We start from the raw sequence: 20,744 nt of genomic DNA, 5'->3' as shown, positions 1-20,744 counted from the left end.
GAGTTGGAGGGAGAAGGGCGAGGCGAGGTGAAGCGGGGGCTCACTCGGAGCCGTTTCCCGGCCCCCCTCGCCTGCGCGTCGGGGTCGGTTTTGTTTTGTGTGTTTGGGCTCTTGCCGCTCCCGGGTGCGGACATGTTGCGTGCAGCGCCCGTCCGCGGAAGCAGCCTTTTATCTTTCGGTGTCAAAACGTTTTCAGGAACCAAAACCCTTCAGCAAGGCGGAGCAGGGGGTGACCGAGTTGGTGTTTCAGGCTTAGCACTGGTGGTGAAAGGGCGTCGGAGGCCAACGGTTTAATTTTAAACAGGGATATCATGAGGCGTTAAAGGACGCGGGGGTGGCTCGGAGCCCGTCTGAGCACGCTGTGGCCCGGGATGAGAAGCCGAGGTGGGCACCGGGGCTGCCCTCGCTGCTCCCTCCCCGGGGTTTGCCCGCGGTCTCCAAACGCGGTGCCGCCACGAGAAACGCTTGCGCCGAGAAACTCTGCTGGCCTCCGGGACACCGGGGCGAGGAGCGGCTAACGTTATTCGGTACTTCATGTGCATAATTGGATTCCGATTAAGGGTAAAGTGATAATTAGTTTCGCGTTTCCTGGCTTGGTGGCTGGATTATTTTTTAAGGAAAGTAGAACTTAGTGTGGCGTGTGTGTGTTTGGGGTGTTTCTTCATTCCCTTTTTTTTTTTTGCTTACGGTAGCGTTGCAGTGTGGAGGTGTAGTTTGTAATTTAGAGATGTAAACGTACCTGGTCTTTGTATCTATGCTATAGTAGTTTTCTGTTGCTCCTTATTTCTACGTAGGTAGTTTTGTGTGTGTACGTTGTTTTTTTACAATCACTGCTGAAAATGTTTTGTAGTGAGGTAAAAGCATATCGCTACTCCCTGGTTAAACGCAGTTTGGTGAATGGGATCTTGTATAAAATCTTCTTGAGCTGTGATTTATTGTATGCAAAGCGGAGACCAAATACAAATATTTAGATCCAAGTCATAACTGATGTGTTTTGTAATGACACTGCTGAAAAAATCTAAACAACGCTGATGCAAAACTCCAAATGGGAGGAAAGTAACTGTTTTTATCTGTTTTACTTTTCAGTATCATACTGGGAAAAGTCTGTTATGACATCCGCACAGGGAAATAACACTCAATACACATGGTGATGTAAATTTGTGTTCGGCAGTGATATAGGAACAGAATCTGTATGTATGTTGAACAATTGGAGAAGAAAAAAGATCAGTGTTTATAGTTTCTGTACTTCTTTGTCAAGGAGATGTTATGTCCAAATTAAGAATTATGTTGACATATTTTGAAAAAGTGGTGGATCTGACTTATTCTTACTAGCGTTGATATTTGCTGTTGTGTAGTGTTTGATATCTGGTAATGTATCACTCAGTTGTCAAAAATAAATTAAAAAATATGTAAGGCTTACCTCGTTGGTCAATGTAACGCTCAAGCTTTTTTGTGATAATATTCTTCTGTTTGCCTTTCACTGCAGTCTTGATTTTGTTTTTTGTCTTGCAAATATGTTTTAAATATGTTGTTGAAACACTTTCCCTTTCAATTGGAGAAAGGAGATGCCACTGGTATCTGCAATTTGAAGACTGGATCTTATCTGAAAATCACTGAGCCCAAGAACTGTCATCTTGGTCTTCCGAATGGGCAAAGATGTCTTCATTTCTCAGTAAAATGAGAGGGAATTTTCCAGTTTTGTGTATTATCTTCTCAGAAATGGAAAATGTGTATAGAGTGGATTTTAAATTGAAAATTTAAGGGGAAAAAGGTCTAATTAAAGGCTTTGCACATAATTTGTCTTTTGTGGGACTAGAAGTTCTCTAATTCACTGTGCTTTGTTTAATCTACCTTCAGTTTTATCAATAGCAATCAAGTTGTGCCAAAAATCGGAAGTTGCTTTATGCTTTGTTCTCTCAGTTATTTCAGTATAACAAAGCAGTTTATGCTTTAGACTCTCAGTTAAGTTTATAGTTTCCCTAAACTTAAAAATGCTTGATGTGCTATAGTAAGATAGTAGCAATAATTTACATATAGAAATTGATAATTGATCATGTAAATTATTCAGTGGCTTACTATGCACACACAATTACACATATTTAAAAAGGTATCATCTTGAAACCTAATCAGCATTTTAAAAAGGACTAAATATCAGTTATTGCCTTTGTCCTTGAGAGCTGAGGGTTTGTTTTGCTTTCTTTTACATTCAGCATTTCCTTTTTATAGCTTACATTCCTCTGTTGTTTTGTCAGGGAAAAATGTACAACTTTACATAAGTAGAACTGAAAAAGATGCTTTTTGGTTCAACTTTTCCATTGATAGTAAGAGCTGTAAATGTGATAGGTGCAAAATACCACAAGTACTGCTGCCAAAATTCTATCCAAAGAAATATTTCTTGGAGGGGCAGAAGAAACCCAGGTGGAAATAAATTTACAAGTGTTTTCCTGTTCTCCTTTCCCAAGATTTCTCAGAGCTATATCCCATCCTCTGTGTTTCAGAGGTGTGTGGTTCCCAGGAGTGAAAAGATGGGCCAAACAGCTCCTCCTGGATCTCAACAGGCCAGCACTTGAATGTGCCACTGCTCACAGCTCCTTTTTTAAAAAAAAAAAAAAGTCTTCATAACTGTAATGGATTAAAATCCTGTGAAAGTAAGAAATGTCATCAGTCACCAGCTCTGCAGAAGTTAAAAGTAATAATGATACAGTTTTGATAGAACATTCTGCTTTGTGTGTTTAGTTTTGGGTTGGGTTTTGTTTTTTTTTTTTAATCATTCTTATCAGCTACTTTAGTGACAGGATTTCTCCTTTTCTTTTCATTCTGGAATGCTTCTTGATGTTCTTCTGTCAACCAGAACTTTTGCCTCTGTTACAGATATGAACAATGACCATAGTTAACAAGCCAAAATCTTCAAAATCTAAAAAATCGTCATCAAGGCGGTCAGACAAATCTAAGAAACCCCGTACTAAAAAAATGACGTCACGCACTGCAAATTTGGGCCGGGTACCACCTGCAGAAGATCCAAACAAAGTCTCTGTGGACAAAGGACCTGGAGGTGCTATTTATTGTAGATCATCTCAAAAATCTAAGCCTTTTGCCCAAAGAGATCTAGGTAAGCGTGTCTCTTGTCCTCCCCCCCCCCCCTTTTTTCTTACAAATAAAGCAAAACAAAAGTAGAAAATGCCATTCTTATTTGTTGCAATGCTATAAAATGGGACTACGATGAATAAAGACTTAAGTGGTAGACTTCAATTTTGTGAATCTCCTAAGGCAACTGAAGCGACTGGTGTTGCAAAACTTAGTTTTATCTATTTTCAATCTATTTGTAACTTAGTCTTGATCTATTTACAATCAACTATGGGGAGCTTTTTATAATACACAGACTTCTCCAGGTCTTTTCTGTTATGCAGAGAAAAGTACATTTTACCATTTCTATTCATGGCTCCCATTATTCACAAGTCTGAATGACAACACTGCTCAGGAAGAGATCTGATATCTATAGGGTTACCTTCTGTGATAGTTACTTGCTTATTTTTCTGTCTTAGTTCTTATATTTATTACCATACAATTACAAATGTAAGTTTGTGGTTTAAGTTACAATAAGGAGAAAAACAATAATTGCATTAATAATCAGATTAAAGACTATAGATGGAAAGAAACCTGGCAAAAGTTACTAAAATTGGAGTGGTAGTTTGTCTTGCATTAGAAGAATTAAAACAGGTGAATAAACTATTGTCCAAAACAGTGTGTTGACCAGTAAATTCGAGTGGCAGTGCTAAAGTTGTGCATCATATGTTTTTGTGTTTTGGAGTATAGCTGGTTCTTCTGGGTGCTCCTGCAGAATGCTACTTTTTAAAGATCCTTTTGAAAACAAAGCCAATACATCTCTCTCAAAATATAATTTTCTTGCAGTTGTTAATGACGGAATTGCCCCACCACAAAGGATTCTTTTTCCACCTGAGAAAATTTGTATGGATTGGCAACAAACACAAAGTGTTGGAGTTGGACTGCAGAATCTCGGCAACACATGTTTCCTTAATTCTACTCTACAATGTTTGACCTATACGCCTCCTCTCGCCAATTACATGCTTTCTCTTGAACACACCCAGTCATGTGAGTACTTTGTACCATTATTATAAATCTGTTGGACAGCTCTGAAGGTGAAAGAACAACCGTGATTCTGTGAAGAAAACTCTTAGTTGTCCTATTTTATCTGTAGAAGCTGGCTTTGAACATGGTCTTAAGGGTCTTTTCCAACCTAAATGATTCTATGATTATATTAACAGGAGGCTCAGAATAGCATATAAAGTGCATTTGTTTATTTAATGCACCATGGTAAAACTTAAAAAAAAAAAGATAATTGCTTGCTTTATGTGAATAGTGAAGTGCATTGTAAAGTAAGGTATTTGATGAACATTTGTCATTTGGGTTTCCTACTGGTAGAAAGATGATAAAATTTAGGATGTTGGCTTTGTAGATGCTTAATCTTCACAGCCTAGATACTGTAATGCAATAATACTGTGATAAATGATATGTTCACTGTTGACCCATTAAAAAAAACACCCTAGAAAGCACTATGAGCTCATCTCTTATGAACTCAAATAGAAATTTGTGTGGGACTGTATTAAAATTTAGTCTGGTTTTATTCTAAATAAAATTTTGTGTTTTTTAAACCCTTGAATTTGTGTTCTCTGAATTTCATTTTTATACTTGAATTTATTTAAGCCTAGGAGCCTCTTTTCATATCCATATATGTGTATTTTTACAAAGGCACCTGTATGCTTTCTAGTCTGGTATCTTAGTATTTATTCCTAGAAGTTTAACTGTGTTTTCTTACCATATATAAAAATGATTTCAGCTAAGAATCCTGTTGAAAAAAGGAGGGTATAAATACTAATACATACATTACTTTAATCTTTCCTTTCTCCCAGAGGATTCTTAGCTCTGTGTCATGTAGCTCACCTAACAGCAGTGTGCTGAAAATAACACACATTCTCTCTTAGTGTTGTATCATCAATGTCAATATTGTTTCCTCGTATATTCTGCAGTCTGGAGTTCACATTCCTGTCAGCCTGCAAAAAAAAAAAAAGACATTGCAATAGTTACTTGGATTTCTCATCAGAAAATGCACTTTAATACAGACTTAATCAACATTTTTATTCTATACAGTTCTGTGTAATAAAGTGTCACAAAACTGTAGGGATATTGACACCTTAGGAGAAGAGAATGTAGCATGGAGAGTGGACATTGTACCTATAACTTAAAGATTATTATTTTTTTTTAGGTTTTTTGTAGCAATGTATATTTGACTAGACGGGGATGCTTTCTTCTTTCACTCTTCAGGTCATGAAGAAGGCTTCTGTATGATGTGCACGATGGAAACTCACATTAACCAGGTCCTGTGTTGCTCTAATAATGCCATCAAACCTACATCTGTTATCAATGGCCTTAAAAGTAAGTCATTTCAGATGGTTTTATTTTTTTATATTTTTTAATTTTTCAAATAATTATTTGATGCATATAAATGATTTTGATACTTTAAAGAAGAGAGATTTTAGAAATACGAGTTTTCTTTCATTTTATATGAGATAAATATAATAACCCTTTTATTTATTAGGAATAGGAAAACATTTCCATTTTGGCAGTCAAGAGGATGCACATGAATTCTTATGCTTCACTGTTGATGCTTTGCAGAAAGCTTGCTTAAATGGAAGCACCAAGTAAGCATAAACAAATTAACTTTTAAATGTTCTTTAGCCCCTCTTATTCCTTTATTTACTATCATAAATTAAAATCTATGTCCTTGGTTTTCATAAAAAGAAAAACTTTGAAGAGTTAACTCTGTGCCTTAAATCTTCTGAGGTCTGATTATAATTTATTTCCAGATTGGACAGATCTTCTCAAGCCACCACACTTATTTATCAAATATTTGGAGGATATCTAAGATCCCGAGGTACTTTTTAAAAATCTTACTGTCCTTCGAACTGATCTGTGTCTTTTTGTCTGTCTGTAGTAAAGGAGTTTGTAGTTTGACTAAAGTAATATGTATTAATAATTTAAATTTGCACAGTTAGTCTCCTTCCCATATTGTTAAACATTTGTATTTTGATTCCAGTAAAGTGCTTGAACTGCAAAGCGGTTTCGGATACATATGAGCCATTCCTCGATATTACTTTGGATATAAAGGTAAGATGTTTTGTGGATATGGGTCGACATGTGTAAAGACTTGTAGAGCTTTCTAAAATAAACTCATTTTACTTAAAAACATATACTGTTAAAAACAAAGAGCTTGGTGGTGGATGGGAGTGGATTGGACTTTGTTCTTCTGTGGAAGCCATGTAAATGGTATCCATGTTTGCATTGGATTTAGGCTGGAAAAATAATAATAATCTACACAAACAATGATACTATCATACTTCTTGGTTATTCTACTTCAATATACATCTATTGTTAGACTGATGGGTTTGATTGTTCTCATTATTGATGCCAAAGTATACCACAGATGCTGTCCATGGTATTGCAAAATTTATTTATTTCGAAGTAGAATCATTTTCAAATGAGGTAAATGCTCAGCGTACTCTGTTTCTCCTGCCTTCTTCACAGTGTTTGCTGGTTCACAGTAGGTCACTTAAGTATGAACTAGCAAGGTTCTCTCATAAACTACTAGTAAGTGTTTGAAATTTTGCATTTCCAGTGTCTTAGTGCTCTACTTTCTTACTCATCCAGGCAGTTACATCTGTCACCAGAGCTCTAGAACAATTTGTGAAACCGGAACAACTGGACGGTGAAAATAGCTATAAGTGTAGCAAGTAAGATTATTACTAATTACATCTTAATACAAGATATGCGTTTACTGTATTGCATGACTTAGAGCATAAGTTATCTTTTGACTTTGTTTAGAAAGATAGATAATGAGACACAGCTCTCTTGTTCTTTCATTTAGTTTTGTTTATACAACTAATACATTGAAATCATTCAAAGCTTGGAAAATAATACATTTGTTTCTAAGAGAGTAATTTTTGTGTTTCTGTTTGAATGTTTGGAAATATATTATAAGAATTGTGGCCATTAGGTCACATTAGACACTTATTCCTAGTATTGTCTACACTGGGGCTTGTCAGCCTTCCTAAGTGTGAAGTGGCACACTGAAATATTCATATGGCCAGAAGTTAAAAGGTATGTCCGCTAAGTAGTGGTGAGCTGAAGCATGGAGCTATGGACAATGATTTGGGGTGGGAGGCAACATCAGCTTCCTGAAGGTCCTAGTGTTCACTGTGAAACAAAGTGAGGTTGGCTCTCAGTGAATGTGAACAGACTCAGTGATAATTAACATTAGCAACCTCTGCTGACTCATTGAACAATGTCTGCCACAGTTCTTGAATTGTAAAACCTGTGGACTACCGTTGTCCAAAATGAGCCACCCTAAACCTAACCTATACTTAGTGAAAGCATATGGAGTTAAGATGTCCTATACACTGATCAATATGTAAAATGTTTCTACGTATGTAGGAGCATTGAACATTTGTATAGGATACTTTGGCAAAACAAGTTGTTACTCAAACATAAACTCAGAAAAGCAAAGACTGCCAGGCTCGGTTCTGTCTGATCCTTCTAAATGAAAAATGCAATACAGTTTTCCAACAACAAAAAGCAGGTAGGTTAATTAGTACATCTGAATGCAGATGTTGAATAAAGAGCATCCAATAGGCTATTACAACAATTTAATCCCAGGTTCATTTTAGTCTGTGGATCCTAGCAAGAAACCTGTAATGTATGAAGAATTCTCGTAGTGTACAGATTACGGCTGAGGAAGAGTAAGATAACTGTAATAAGCGAGCACTTCACATCTGAATTACATGATCCTTCAGTAATGTGGGGTGTGATCAGTTTAGTCACACATAAGCCCAGAAGTTTCAGTCTTTTTGTGAGTTTAAAAAGAAAGCTTTAGCATATGTACAGTATCTTTTCCATTGCTGGTAAACTGTTCTATTACTTTTAAATTTTTCCTAATTGACATTTTCCTTTTCTTTTCTACCATGAATTTTTCTAATAAAGATTACTGCCTCAAAACTTTGTATCTAATTACAAGTTTCATAGAATTTTATAAAACACTGTTGTGTGTGGTTGGGGGTTTTTTTGTTTTCTTATTCTGGGTGGGTCTCTTTTTTTGTTCATGGGCATTCTCCATCAGTTTGGAATTCTCTGCCTTGTCTTTTGACATCAGAATTTGAAAAGAGACTATTTAATTCTTGCTATTTGTTAATTGTCAAGAGTATTTTCTTGATGACGTAAACTGACATGTTGCAGTCTCTCTCTGTGGTAGTGGTTGAATTTCAGGGCTTACTCTGTAGGTCCTACCTTTGAGTGCGCAATGCAACAAACTTACAATTAACAATTTTGTTTCAAAGGACTGCAGATGGTTTCAGTGTCTTTCCAGGCAACTTCAGTAGATGAAGACTTACTAGTGTCCAATGTCTCCCTCCTGCAGAATGACTGTTTCCTTCCATTGTACTTTTTACGTTGATATATGATCCATTTTGGAAATTATTTGCCATTTCTAGTCTTGAGGACCGAGACTCTCTTGTTCCACTTTTAATATTTGCATTCCAGCAGAAAGCTGAAACAAGGTATCCAGGACGTGTTCAAAATAGCCACTCGGTATAACAAGAAATGGTACCTTGCCTTACATTCTGGTGATGTGCTCTAGTGAGAGATTCCCGGTCCTGCTTCACGCCAAGTTGTTGGGAAGCCTTACCTTTTTGGCATAACAAAGATAGATGTTCAGACACTTGTTTGGCTATCAAAAGATAATGTTCTAAATCCTTTATTCTTTGTTCTGTAGAGCTGTCCTCTTATATCCTGCTATCTTCTCTCTATTAACAAACCTGAAATGCAGTGTATGGATTTATGAAAAGAAAAAACATATGCAAGTAAATATCATTCAAATAGCATAAGCATGTGTGAGAGATGAAAACTTGTTTGACTTTGGGGGGGGCGAAGAATATGCTGTTGAACATTTGTCTGTACTTGTTTTTAAGGTGTAAAAAGATGGTTCCTGCGTCAAAGAGGTACACAATACATCGTTCTTCCAACGTTCTCACAATATCACTGAAAAGATTTGCAAATTTTACAGGTGGAAAGATCAACAAGGTATATTTCCAGCTGTAATGCAACTTTATCTTCTCGGAAAGGGAGATTCCCCAAAGATGAATACTCATTTAAAAGTTGTTAATGTTTGCAGGCAGTAACTATAGACTAATAACTATAGTCTAAGAAAAGTTGAAATAACAACTATGGCTTCTTCTTTCTTTTTTTAATAACGGTAAAGTTCCTGTGTGATCATAAGAATATACCTTACTCTTAAAGAGCTAATTCTGTAGAAGAGTTCTCTGCAACTTAAATTATTAATTGTTGTTTATGAGAATAGGTATTTTTAAATTAATCAAAAAATATATTCATATAATCCTAGTCTGTGTTTTAGAAGTGTTTTTCTCAGGCTATTCCATTAAGTATTTCAGGATAATTTTTGATTCTTCTTGGTCTGTGTTTAGGATGTAAAATATCCTGAATATTTGGATCTTCGAGCATATATGTCCCAATCAATTGGAGAACCACTCATCTATGCTTTATATGCAGTTCTTGTACATAGTGGTTTCAACTGTAACGCAGGACACTATCTCTGCTTCATAAAGGTAGATATCAGCTTGATTTCTAACAGGGTAAAATCTGTGCTGACAAAGAAATTGTTACTGGTAACCACTGTTTTTAGGGGAAAAGGTTGCATTATATGTTTTGTTTGATTTGTTTTGGTATGTTTTGTTCTGTAGTGTTCTACCTGTGATGTCATTTGGAAAACATGCAATTCATCTAAAGATACCATTATCTTTATTTGCAGGCTGGTAATGGACTTTGGTATCGAATGAATGATGCCTCAGTAGACCTTTCTGATATCAAAACAGTTCTCAATCAGCAAGCTTATGTACTTTTTTATATCAGGTAATAACAAATACTAAATGTGTTCAGAATATATTTACTTTCCTGTTATTGTTATTTTTCTTCTTTTCAAGTGTTTTTCTTTCTGTCCTAGGTAAAGATTACTATTTGTATGATTCAGTCCTGTCTAACCTGAAATTCCCCATATCATTTATTGTCTTTCATAGCTTGGCCTTAAACTGCCACACTTGTGTACATTGCTATATATCTGCTCTTTGTAGCTGGCTAATTTAGAAAAGAGGAAAGAAATTAAGGCCATAGATGGTGTAAGCATGAGTTATTGCTCTGAAAAGGATAGTCATTGTAGGAAGACCATTATCTAATTTTCAGTTTGTTGTCTTGGTTAAGTCTTCCGTATATGTCTTCTGTGTCATATAAACTGTTCCTATAAAATTATAGGATGGGATTTAATCCAAGAATAGGCTGAAAGAAAAACTCTAAACTAAGATCACTGCTCTTTTCCCAAGGCGCTATGATTTGACGCTCGGAGAACGTGCTTTTTACTTACCAGCACCGTCTTATCCCCGTTCATTCCTTGGTCAGCGGGGGGCTAATAGTAAGCAGGCTGGATTTATGGGACCACGACTTCCTCCTCATATGATAAAGGTAATTTGAGGGGGGCAGATAATGGCACCAAATTGATAGTGGTTTGGGGGTTTGGTGTGGGGGGTTTCTGCTGGTTTTTAGCATCTGAGTGTTGGGGTTTTTTTCCCCTCCCACACTGCAGCATTCTTCACAGCCCTCATGCTATAGCCAGAATTATTCAAACAGTGGCTAATCTTAAATTGTGCAGCCATGCTACTTCATTACTTTATACTTCCAACTCAGCTTTCTAAAGTACTGAGAACTACACTCTTGAGACAATTTAAGTAGTCTATTAATGCTTAAATAATTAAAAAAAAAAAAAGATTTCCCCCTCCCCCCCATCAGTGTCACTTTAGCTGAGACAGTGAAAACAAATTGTCTTGTTCCTGAGTACCAGAACAATTATTCCAGTGTTTTCAGGGAATGTTTAAAGGGGAAAATAAATATTTTTGGCAATAGCTTTCGTCAATGCTAAGTTGTTTGGGTGGGTTTAAAAAATGATGCTTATTTGATACCAATATGCAGTAAACCAAAATTAACCACACTTGTTGGACTTAGATTTATATTTGAAGGGGAGTGTTTTTTCTTCTTAGGTGTTGAGGCAATTCGTAGAAATATTTAGTAGGAGAATTTCATGTTTTAAAACTTTAAATGCTGTGTGTTTGCACGTATCCATACAGAATTCAAGTCGTTTAAATGGAAATGGACCCCTAAAAGAGGATCCAAATACCGTTGGTGTCACCCTAAAAAGGCCGTCTTCAGCTCCGCCAACAGCTTGTGTTCAAAACTGGGCAATTACCAGGCCTTCAATTACTGATCCATCAAAAAACCAGAAGATCACTATCAGTATTCATAACAAATTGCCTGCACGTCAGACTGTGTCGCAACCTGACTGTCTTAGCAGCGCTGCGGAGGATGAGGATCTAAGCAAGCCTGTTCCTTCATCCACAATTACAAATTCTTCTGCAGCAGAGTCTACCTCAAATGCATCTACAATGTCAGTTGCTACTAACGTTTCCAAACAGGAAGTTCCTGATGAAATTTTTGTTGAGCCAGCAGTGAATGGAAATCCTAAACTCAGCTCTGATAACGCAGTCCCTTACGGTGCAGAATCTTCAGGAAAATCTGAGGAGTCGAAGGGCTTGTTTAAAAGGAATTGCAACATAATATCTTCTAATGGAATTTTGATTGGAAAGGTGGTCCGGACATTGCAGAATTCCCATTCTTCCTCTCAGAATGCTGAAGAAGAAAGATCCCAGCATGACCTGCCAAAAAATGATTCACTAAATGGTGCTATTAGTTTAGATAATGAATCTAAAGAAAATGGACTGAAACTTGATGATTCCACTTGCCAAGTCCAACCTGTTAAACCTTCTGAGATTTTCTTTTCTAAAACAAATGGATTGCTTGAAACAGTGAGTTATGTTTGTTCCATCTAGAATTTCTCACCTATGATGTATTTGGCATTCAGGAGCATTATAATGTTCCTAATTGATGTGAAATACTAAGAAAACACACAGCACAAATTTCATCGTAACACTTTGTGCTATTATCCCATTAGAATTTGCAGAGCTGAGCTGACATATGAGAACATGTCAACTTAAGAGAAGTTCAGCTGAGATAATACTTCATAAGTTTCATACATACATTTGGGGTGGTGAGTGGGGTGATGTGTAAAATGGGGATAGCGCATATAACTCAATGATCTTGTTTAACATCTAATGTAGAAATTTTGCAAACAGTAGTTTTCTACTAAAGATAGTACTTTTTCTGTCTGTTAACTTCTACATTTTAATTGTAGATGCCTATAGCTTTGTCGCCGGTTCCTCAAGAAATAATCTTAGAATCTCTCACATACAGCCAGTTGAACAGCTTGTCAGAGGAAATAAGGTAAAATGAGTACACTCTGATTAAAACAAGATTTCATATAAGTTTATCATTGTTTTACCTGTCTACTAATCTTCTAATACTATTTAATAGAAAGATTTACTGAGAATTCCACACTGTACATCTAGTGTTGCAAACATTGGCACTGAGCATCTATTATTCTGATACTAAATACAGGCAGATGCCTCTTTGAAAACTTTTGTTTCTTCATAGAATGTTTTTGCATTTTTTTCCATTGTCTAGAATACTTTTTCTATTCCCTTTTCCCTTTTTTCCCATGCTAGGGTGTGTGAATGTAAATTCCCACCATCTGCTCTCCCATTTGGGAGAGAGAGGGAAATCCACGTGTTTACTTTTTTCTAGTTGGGGGGAGAGCAAATATAGTGGTTTTGGCTATTGATGTGATTCAGAGCAGCACGTGGAGGGAGACAGATGTGTTGGCTGTGGGTTTTTTAATGCAATACTTGCAGAATCAAGAGGAAAAAAAATCTCTGGGAGCTGAGGAAGGTGTAAGAATAGGTTTCTAAAGGGAATGGCTTTCAGAGTTTTCCAGTAGCCACCAATTTTTTTACTTAAGGAGATTTTACTCCTAACATTCATCTTTTAAATGGACTTTTTCAAGTGAAAAATGTGTTTTTATTTTGTGCAGTGTCCCTGGACCTCAGAAGTCTTCTGAGAATGATGCTCTTATGGAAACTGTAGTGATGGAAGCACTGTTTGCCTATGAAGAATCCAGGAAGGTTCCTTCCAACTTTAGCTGTGAGGTTGAGAATCTTTTTACTCAATCAGATTCTGAAACCATTTCTACCAAAGAAGTTGTTGCTGAAAGTATTATAACAAAAACTGATAACGTGCATCCCAATATCAATGGTCAGCACAAGGTCAGGAAAAAATCCTTGGACACGGAAGATGAATTCCTTGGGCATTGTGAATCTGAAGATAGTAGAGACAAAGACAAACCAAGAAGATTAAAAGAACCTGAACTCATTTCAAAAGAAAATCCTTTGTACATCAGAGGGTCTCCTGAGAGCGAAGAGAAATTAGGGCAAACTTCCTCTATAAAGTCTGACATTGAATGTAGTTCTAAAAAACTTGCATCTCTAGATATTCCAGATAAATGCCAAGATACAAAGGACATTTCTAATAACTATGTAGAGGTACCACCTGTTAATGACTCCTCTATTACGAAGCTGGATAAAGTTTTGGAGAGTCAATTTTCTAGAGAAAACGAGGGACTGAGTAATAAAAAATGTGAAGAAGATAAACATAGGAAAAAATATAAGAAAAAAATATACGACTCTAAAAAAACTGACAAAGAGCACTACCGAAAGAAGAGAGAAAACTCGGACACTGAGGAGAGGGAGAAGGAGAAGCAAACCAGAAGCAAAACAGATGATCATTCCCACAAAAGGAGGTGCTCCCGCAGTGTGGAAACAAATAAGCAAAATCGTCATAAGCAGGAATATTGCAATGAAAGCAAGTACAGATCTTCCCATAATGAGAGAAACAGTCCAAATAATGGCAAAAGCTCAGGAAAATATTCTCGTTATAGATCCCGAAGCAGAGAAAGAACAGAACAAGACAGGAATAGATATTATCATTCCAAAGGAGAGAGAACTTGGAGCAGAGAAAGATACTATCAAGATGAACCACGGAGATGGGAAAAATGCAGATACTACAATGAGTATTATTCCTCTCATGGAACAAGAGATGGTAGAGAGAGAAAGTCCTCTCATTGTGATAAAGACTTTGACAAATCAAGTCAAGCTTACAACAACAGGTCACATAAGGATTATCATTGCAGAAGCAGATGGCCTCACAACGCGCTCTCCAGAGAGGAAGACTTACATCACTTCAGCAGCCACAGAGCGAACTTACATCATTGTTCAGTACCTCAGCAGCAATCTGAAAAATATTCTCGTGAAAGGCATGCACTTCCACCTGTGTCAGCTCATTCAAATTTTGAGGACTCTTCCCGGGAAAATGAGAAAGAAAAACTAAGAAATGGCAAAAGAAAATATTCCCACGCAGAAGGAAGCGGAAGCGAAATAGAAAAGAAATGCCGAAAGATAGGTGACCAAAGAATGAAAAAATACAAGAAGGTCAAGAAGAAAAAGAAGTCCAAAGATAAACATCGAGAGAAGGATTACAAGTAAGCAAGGATTCCAGCATAATCAGCAATTTTTCCTAATTCTTTTCTGGGTGTTTCTCATGTCTGCCTTTTTTTCATTGTTTCTAAGTTATTCATATAGCATAATCTGGCTGGGGACCATGTCATTAGGTTAGTCAAGTGAAGGTAGGAAAGATGTTGCTGAATTGTGTTAGAACACTAGATCAGGACCACATAGTTAGAATCACATCTGCACACCGTTCTTGATTAGGTTACAACAATTTTTTATTTTTTTTTTAATCCAACTATTCCACAACTAGCCATTGTTAATGATTTGTGTACAAGCCAGGACCTATTGTCCTTCAGCCTGAGGGCTTAAGTTTGCTGCATCTAAAGTAAGTTAGATGTGCAGAAATTACCACGAAATAGCTGACACGCTGCAAGTCATCACCTGTGGTAAAATAAATAACGTTTCATATATGCATCAAGTGCCACATCTGTTTTTCTATTTTTAACTTGCATGTTTCCTTCAGACTTTATGATTTGGATTTCTCTGTGCTCCGCTTTGACAATGACAATCGCAAACGTAAGAAAAAGAAGAAAAAGAAGAAACACATCAGGAAACTGAAAGGCTTCTTGGAATATTTAGATCCTCGTTTCCAGAAGAAAACACGGGAGAAGAAGGAAGAATCCTGTCCTCCAGACAGCTATTTATGTGAGCAATACAGAAACCAGGGCAGTAAACAACCCTACAAGGAAGGGAAGCCTTCCGGTGCAGGTGAAAGCAAGAAATACAGCTCCATCACATCCAACGAGTACGTTAAAGGTAAGGGGCCAAGGATGTTTGCAGGACACCTTCTTATTCACATAGACGCTATTATTTAAAACAATCTTTAAGTGCTTGTGTGATGAAGTCTCTGCTTTATATCATGACTTCTGAACAGTGCATTAATATTAAAAAAAGTTGATAGGCTTTTTTTTTTTTTCCATTTTTAAATGACTGCTAGGAAAGAAAGTCTGAAATAAAACTGCAAAGGGATTGAAGGGCAAGTAATTTTAATTTGATCTGATGGTTAAGTGGCAAACAAGTGGGAAAGAGATGCAAGATTCCTTATTAAGTTCAGTCCAACTAACTAGGAAAAAAATCCTTGGGCAGCTATATCTTGAAAAAGAATCTAGTAGGGAAACAGCAGGTTCAGTAGTCAAGATGGAAGATGATGACATGAGACTTGCAGGCTAGTAATATTGTAGTGAAACACCACCTTCATAAAAAAGACTGCCAGTGTAATCGATTTAGGTGAAATACTATGTTCAGCTATTTCATAACATAGAAACAGAGGTGACTGCTTATTCAGAGTAACGTAAGTTGGTGATAATACTGAAATACTGTTGTTTCAGATGTAGATCTGCCTTCTCCTAAGCACACTGAATTCACAGTTGTTAACCCTCCAGAGGATGCTTTGCCATTTAACACTGGAGAGTATGTTAAATTCCTGCTATTGTTTTATTTATTTGTGTTTTTTTTTCTGTTAGTATAGGCTTAAAAATACAGTGAAGTGGGCTGATAAAACAGCTCTTTCCCAATTTTTAATATTAAAAAAAATCAGTTTGGTGCTTCTTATAAAAAAAACTAAATACAAACTTGAGTGCCTGACTGAATTTACACTGAACTCTCTGCTGTTGCTTGTCATAGTCCTGACTTGGGCTCTCAGTAGATAATACGGTTTAAGTTAATTAGCTCTAGAATTATGCAATGAAGAAGATGATTGCACACTGCCACAAATTCAACATCTAAAATCAGATTTGACAACATTTCCCATGAAATTTTTCTGAACAGAAGCGTTTATTATAGAAATAAAACCTTAAATGCCCATTATCTGACATAAAGCCAGTCCCAGTTGCTCAGGTTTTTTAATAAACAACCAACCCCCCCATCTATTTTACTCTTATAGATAACTGAAGTAATCCCTGAAGAAGACAGCTCGCTATCCAAAAGCAAGTTTTATTTTTAAATTTTCTACATTTTATACCCACCCACAACTTAAGAATTGGGTTCACTAATCCTGTTCATTAATAGCCCGGTGTTGAAAATGTCGTTCTGGCATAGAAAACAAAATAATTCATTTTCTTGCATTACAGCTGAATGCATTTCACAGTCTGGAGAAGTTTAATCTTGGAAGAGATTTTAATTTTCAAAATTCCTTGTGGTTTCCACATTGAGGTAAATTGCCACAGTCAGTAGATTCTTGCACTGAAAAGTTTGCTTAAAGCAAAGAGGAAGTGTATTTGTGGAAAAACGACAATCGTATTTTAGGACGTAGACAACCAAAAGTTTTATTCTGAAAATATAGTATGGAGGGAAAGCTGATTGGTCACACATTCTTCTTGTAAAATTTAATACGATATTTATCTCTAACAAGGAAAATTTAAGAAAAAGGACTGAATTGAGGTCTTTCAAATACTATTGTTGTAAAAATAGACTTTTTTATTATACTAATGTCGAGATAATCCTTATTGCACTGAAAGTGTCTCTGTTCTAACTGATAAATCAGGAACCGCACAGAACAAAATGCATCTGCTGTGATACTCGTTTGGCTTTAGTGAATTCTCTGGCCAGCAGATGGCAAACTCGTTTTTTTCCAAACCAGTCAAAAGAATAGGATGAAAGTAAATGTCTTGCATCTCATTACACAAGTCAGGGGCATTAAGATTACTGGGCCATGTAGGTGAAAGAGATGTTCATTGATAAATACGATGACAGTACTCCACTTTGATACACTGCTTGCAACACACGTGGGATACAAGAGCTGTGAAAAGCAGTTTTTTAAGTCTTGAGAATTTTAGTATGTCGTCGAGTCCATGGATGTTAATTACCTTCATCTTGTGGAAGATTAATCTTTTTTTTAAAAAATGGGTCTCAAGTAGGATTTTCTGAATGATGGAATCTCATCTCAAAAAAGGCCACTTTGGCAGTGTGTTTTCAGAGAGTATTGAACCTCTCAAACCAGCTAGGGACAGACTAGGAACAACTGAGAAGGAATTGTTAGGTTGTGCCTTTTCACCAGGACTCATGCTACTTTGAATAAATCGATAAGGATGAAAGCGGCTAGTGATAACTTGTGATTGAAGAAAAATCCAGCTTTAAGGCAGTTAGTTTCCTACATGTTCTCTCCAGCAAGTTTCTGAAGGCTTCTGTTTTTGTGGGTAAGATTTGGTCAGCTTGATCACAAGGATGCTGTCAAGGCAAAACTTCAACTAAATTTAATTTACCTAAGGTCTACCATTTGCTATTAAAGCAGGTAGCTTTGTCCTAATACTCTGTACCATTCACCAATCTTAGCATAGAACTAAAATGCAGTCAGTTTAAATGTGAGGAAGCCACCTTCTCGAGTCAGTGGGATCCTATAGTCACAGAGCGGATGGAGCTGGGTGCAGGTTTGAGACTTTCAGAAATCAACCCACTAAGACGTAGTTTTATGTCGAGTGTCACGACAGGGAGTGACGTTGCTTCCTTTTGTCTTTCAGATGCGGAGCTTACTGATGGAAGCCTTCAATACTCAAACTAAACCTACCATCAAAACCAACAACTTTATACCATCAAAACCAACAACTTTTTACCATCAAACCTGACATTACCAATGTTGACCATCAAAACTTAAAATTTATTATCAAAACAATTACCATCAAGACAAAATCCAGTCATAAGTGGTGCTTAACATTTCTGTACAGAATTTTACCATGAAAGAACTTTTTTTTAGTTTTTAACTTGAGACTTTCTTTTTTAAAATATACTTCTAATCCAAAAGGGTGGAAACTTTTTACAACTGCTGAACATTGTAAATTACCACATAAATATCTCACTGATGTGAGATAATGCCCTGGAATAGACCATCTCAAATGCTGCTTAATTACAGACTCAGGTTGACTTTATGTTATTCATGTAATGTTACTCCAAGTTAGACATCTGGTGCAAGAGCGACCAGGAATTATAAAAATTGCAACTGACAGTCTGTATATTTAATTTAAAGACTTATTTAAAATTTCACAAGCTCTCAAATAACTAGAGTTTTGCAAGAGCTGCATCTTTTTTCTGTGATGTCTGACACTAGAAACTAATTTACTTCACATTTGAGTTATATTCAAGATCTGAAGAAAATCTTCTGGTTTTCAACATTGTGAAACAACGAATATGCAGTTCTGAATGTATCTCTCAAGACTATTTGTATACTCTTCCATATGTTTTTATTACATTTTCTTAATATACTGTCACTTGTCTTAAGTCTCAGTTGTCTGTTTTGTCTCTCTAAAGTGTCTAGTTACAGACAAATTCATACTGTGATTTTTATTTTTATTATTAAATGCTATCAAACTGTGATGCACTTATTATTCACTGGTCCTGCATCAGGAGATGAGTGGGGAACCTGTATTAAATACAGTTCATCTGAATAATCTGTCTGGTTTATACAAGCTGTGTTGTTCAGAGATGTCTAAAGTTTGATCTTTGTTTTTTTAAAGATAAAAAGCACTTGCCCCACTGTAAATATATAGCATGTAAAATTTATATAGTATATAAATACAGCAAAGTTAAAATGGATTTTTACTTGAGTTTTACTTGAGTTATTTAACATGCAATATGTCATGTGAATTGACAGCTTTCAGAGTGTGTTTGATACTCAAGAAATCAGATCTTCCTTTCAGTGGTAGGTGAGAAGATGCTGTCGGTGTGACCCAGAGAAGATAAGTAACTTGGGACTTCAGCTGCCTAGACAAGAATGCAGAAGGCTTTCTCCTTTGAAGTTAAAAGCTTCCAAAACCAGGCAACAGGTTGGAAGCTCAGCAGTAGCTTTTTACTGTGTGTGACACTAAAAAAAAAAAAAAGGAGCAAGGTTAATGTTTTACTAAATACTTAAAGTAATATTTTGGTACATGGAGAACACCATAAAGCCAAACCATAAGTGTACCCTGCATAATGTTCCTATGGCAACAGTTATGTGAAGTTACATAAAGTAACATGACAAAGAAACCACATACCTTTCCTGTATCTGGCTTTTTTTTCCTCTTTTGTCCTTTGGCTCCAAGATTTGGTGTCTTGTCTTTTGTCTGATGAATAACTCCGGTGTAAATGTATAAAAGGAGTTTAAATGTTGACTGCTGTGCCTCCATTAAGAGCTCCAGAAGCAACAACAGCCTGAACTAGCTAATAAGCAGTAAATGGAGGGAGGGCAGTTAGTGACAGCTTCAAATTAGAGCTATGGAGAAGCAGACTGGGCAACTGCAGCAGCGTTAGCTATTTCTAACCGGGGGAGGTCTAATTAATCTACTTGAGGAGCAGAGATCCGATGATCCGATTCCCACCTACCCACACCCCTTACATTTGACTGAAACTCATCGAAGGGAACTGACAAAATACCTCCTTAATTCAGGGTAGCTCTCAAGGGAAACCAGCTCTTAATGGAATAACACTCAGTCATAGCATACGTTACTGAAACAATCTATTTTGCAGTTGATGGTTTTTCTCTCTGGAAATTTAAACCCGATAATTTAAATTAGTGTGCCTGAAGGTAGGGAAGAGAGGCCTTTTACTTACAGGAGTGGCTATAACACGTGCTGCAAAATTGAACCTTCATCACTAAAAAATAAAAAAATCAGCCATTGCCTCCCACCTATTCTCAGTAAATGAGGAGCTATACAATAGTACAGTTTCACACTTTATTTTTGAGAAAATCTCCATATTTAAGCAACAGGTCTTAATGATAAATGAAAACATTAATATTGCAGTGGATTTACATAGAACATCACATTTTTAACAATGATTGATACAGAGTATTTGTCATGCAAATCACTTGTGTACACCAAGTAATGCTTATATCAATACATATCTGTACAGTATTTACATTTTATATTTAAACTCTAGCTAGAAACATTTTCCAAGAAAATATAGAAATGAAACTGGTAAGCCACAAGTCTTAATTTGTAGCATTTGGTCTACAACAGACCTAGCTTTTCCAGCAAGCATATCTACATAGATATGTAATAAATCTTAAAAATATGCATTGGTTTTATATATGAAGCATTATAAATGCTGCTCAGTTTACAAAGGTTCAGTTTTGTACCAGCTTAAAACGGTTCAAAATGTTAAGTGACATAGAGCTTATTTTGTCAGAATATTGTA

At 36.3% G+C, this 20,744-nt stretch overlaps 2 protein-coding genes across 2 annotated transcripts in view; one reads left to right on the top strand and one right to left on the bottom strand.

The window, feature by feature from the left end:
- The window catches only part of EIF2AK1 (eukaryotic translation initiation factor 2-alpha kinase 1), a 20,039-nt gene extending 19,905 nt beyond the window's left edge, over nucleotides 1–134 (bottom strand). The window contains exon 1 of the mRNA XM_009320050.1: nucleotides 45–134. Within this exon, the coding sequence (XP_009318325.1) occupies nucleotides 45–134 (90 nt within the window). The remainder of the gene's footprint in view (nucleotides 1–44) is intronic.
- Nucleotides 135–2,874: 2,740 nt separating this feature from the next.
- On the top strand, nucleotides 2,875–19,406 carry USP42 (ubiquitin specific peptidase 42). Its single transcript, XM_009319992.1, has 16 exons — nucleotides 2,875–3,109; nucleotides 3,910–4,110; nucleotides 5,341–5,451; nucleotides 5,615–5,717; nucleotides 5,883–5,950; nucleotides 6,113–6,183; nucleotides 6,724–6,806; nucleotides 9,036–9,147; nucleotides 9,549–9,689; nucleotides 9,893–9,993; nucleotides 10,458–10,596; nucleotides 11,256–11,990; nucleotides 12,377–12,465; nucleotides 13,112–14,614; nucleotides 15,106–15,398; nucleotides 18,098–19,406. The coding sequence occupies exons 1-16, from the start codon at nucleotides 2,881–2,883 to the stop codon at nucleotides 18,136–18,138; spliced, it is 4,020 nt and encodes a 1,339-aa protein (XP_009318267.1). The 5' UTR covers nucleotides 2,875–2,880; the 3' UTR covers nucleotides 18,139–19,406.
- The last annotated feature ends 1,338 nt before the right edge of the window (nucleotides 19,407–20,744 follow it).

This window comes from Pygoscelis adeliae, unplaced genomic scaffold (genome assembly GCF_000699105.1).
Source record: "Pygoscelis adeliae isolate BGI_AS28 unplaced genomic scaffold, ASM69910v1 Scaffold242, whole genome shotgun sequence".
NCBI classification, from domain to species: Eukaryota; Metazoa; Chordata; class Aves; order Sphenisciformes; family Spheniscidae; genus Pygoscelis; species Pygoscelis adeliae.
The sequence above is the reverse complement of the archived record's forward strand: the minus strand, read 5'-3'. Positions and strand labels throughout refer to the sequence as shown.

Bases quoted from the DNA above. Each gene is read 5' to 3' on its own strand.
- USP42 (XM_009319992.1), top strand. From the start codon at position 2,881: ATGACCATAGTTAACAAGCCAAAATCTTCAAAATCTAAAAAATCGTCA. The intron at 3,110-3,909 runs GTAAGCGTGTCT...ATTTTCTTGCAG, and splicing joins TTTTGCCCAAAGAGATCTAG to TTGTTAATGACGGAATTGCC. The intron at 9,994-10,457 runs GTAATAACAAAT...TCTTTTCCCAAG, and splicing joins TATGTACTTTTTTATATCAG to GCGCTATGATTTGACGCTCG.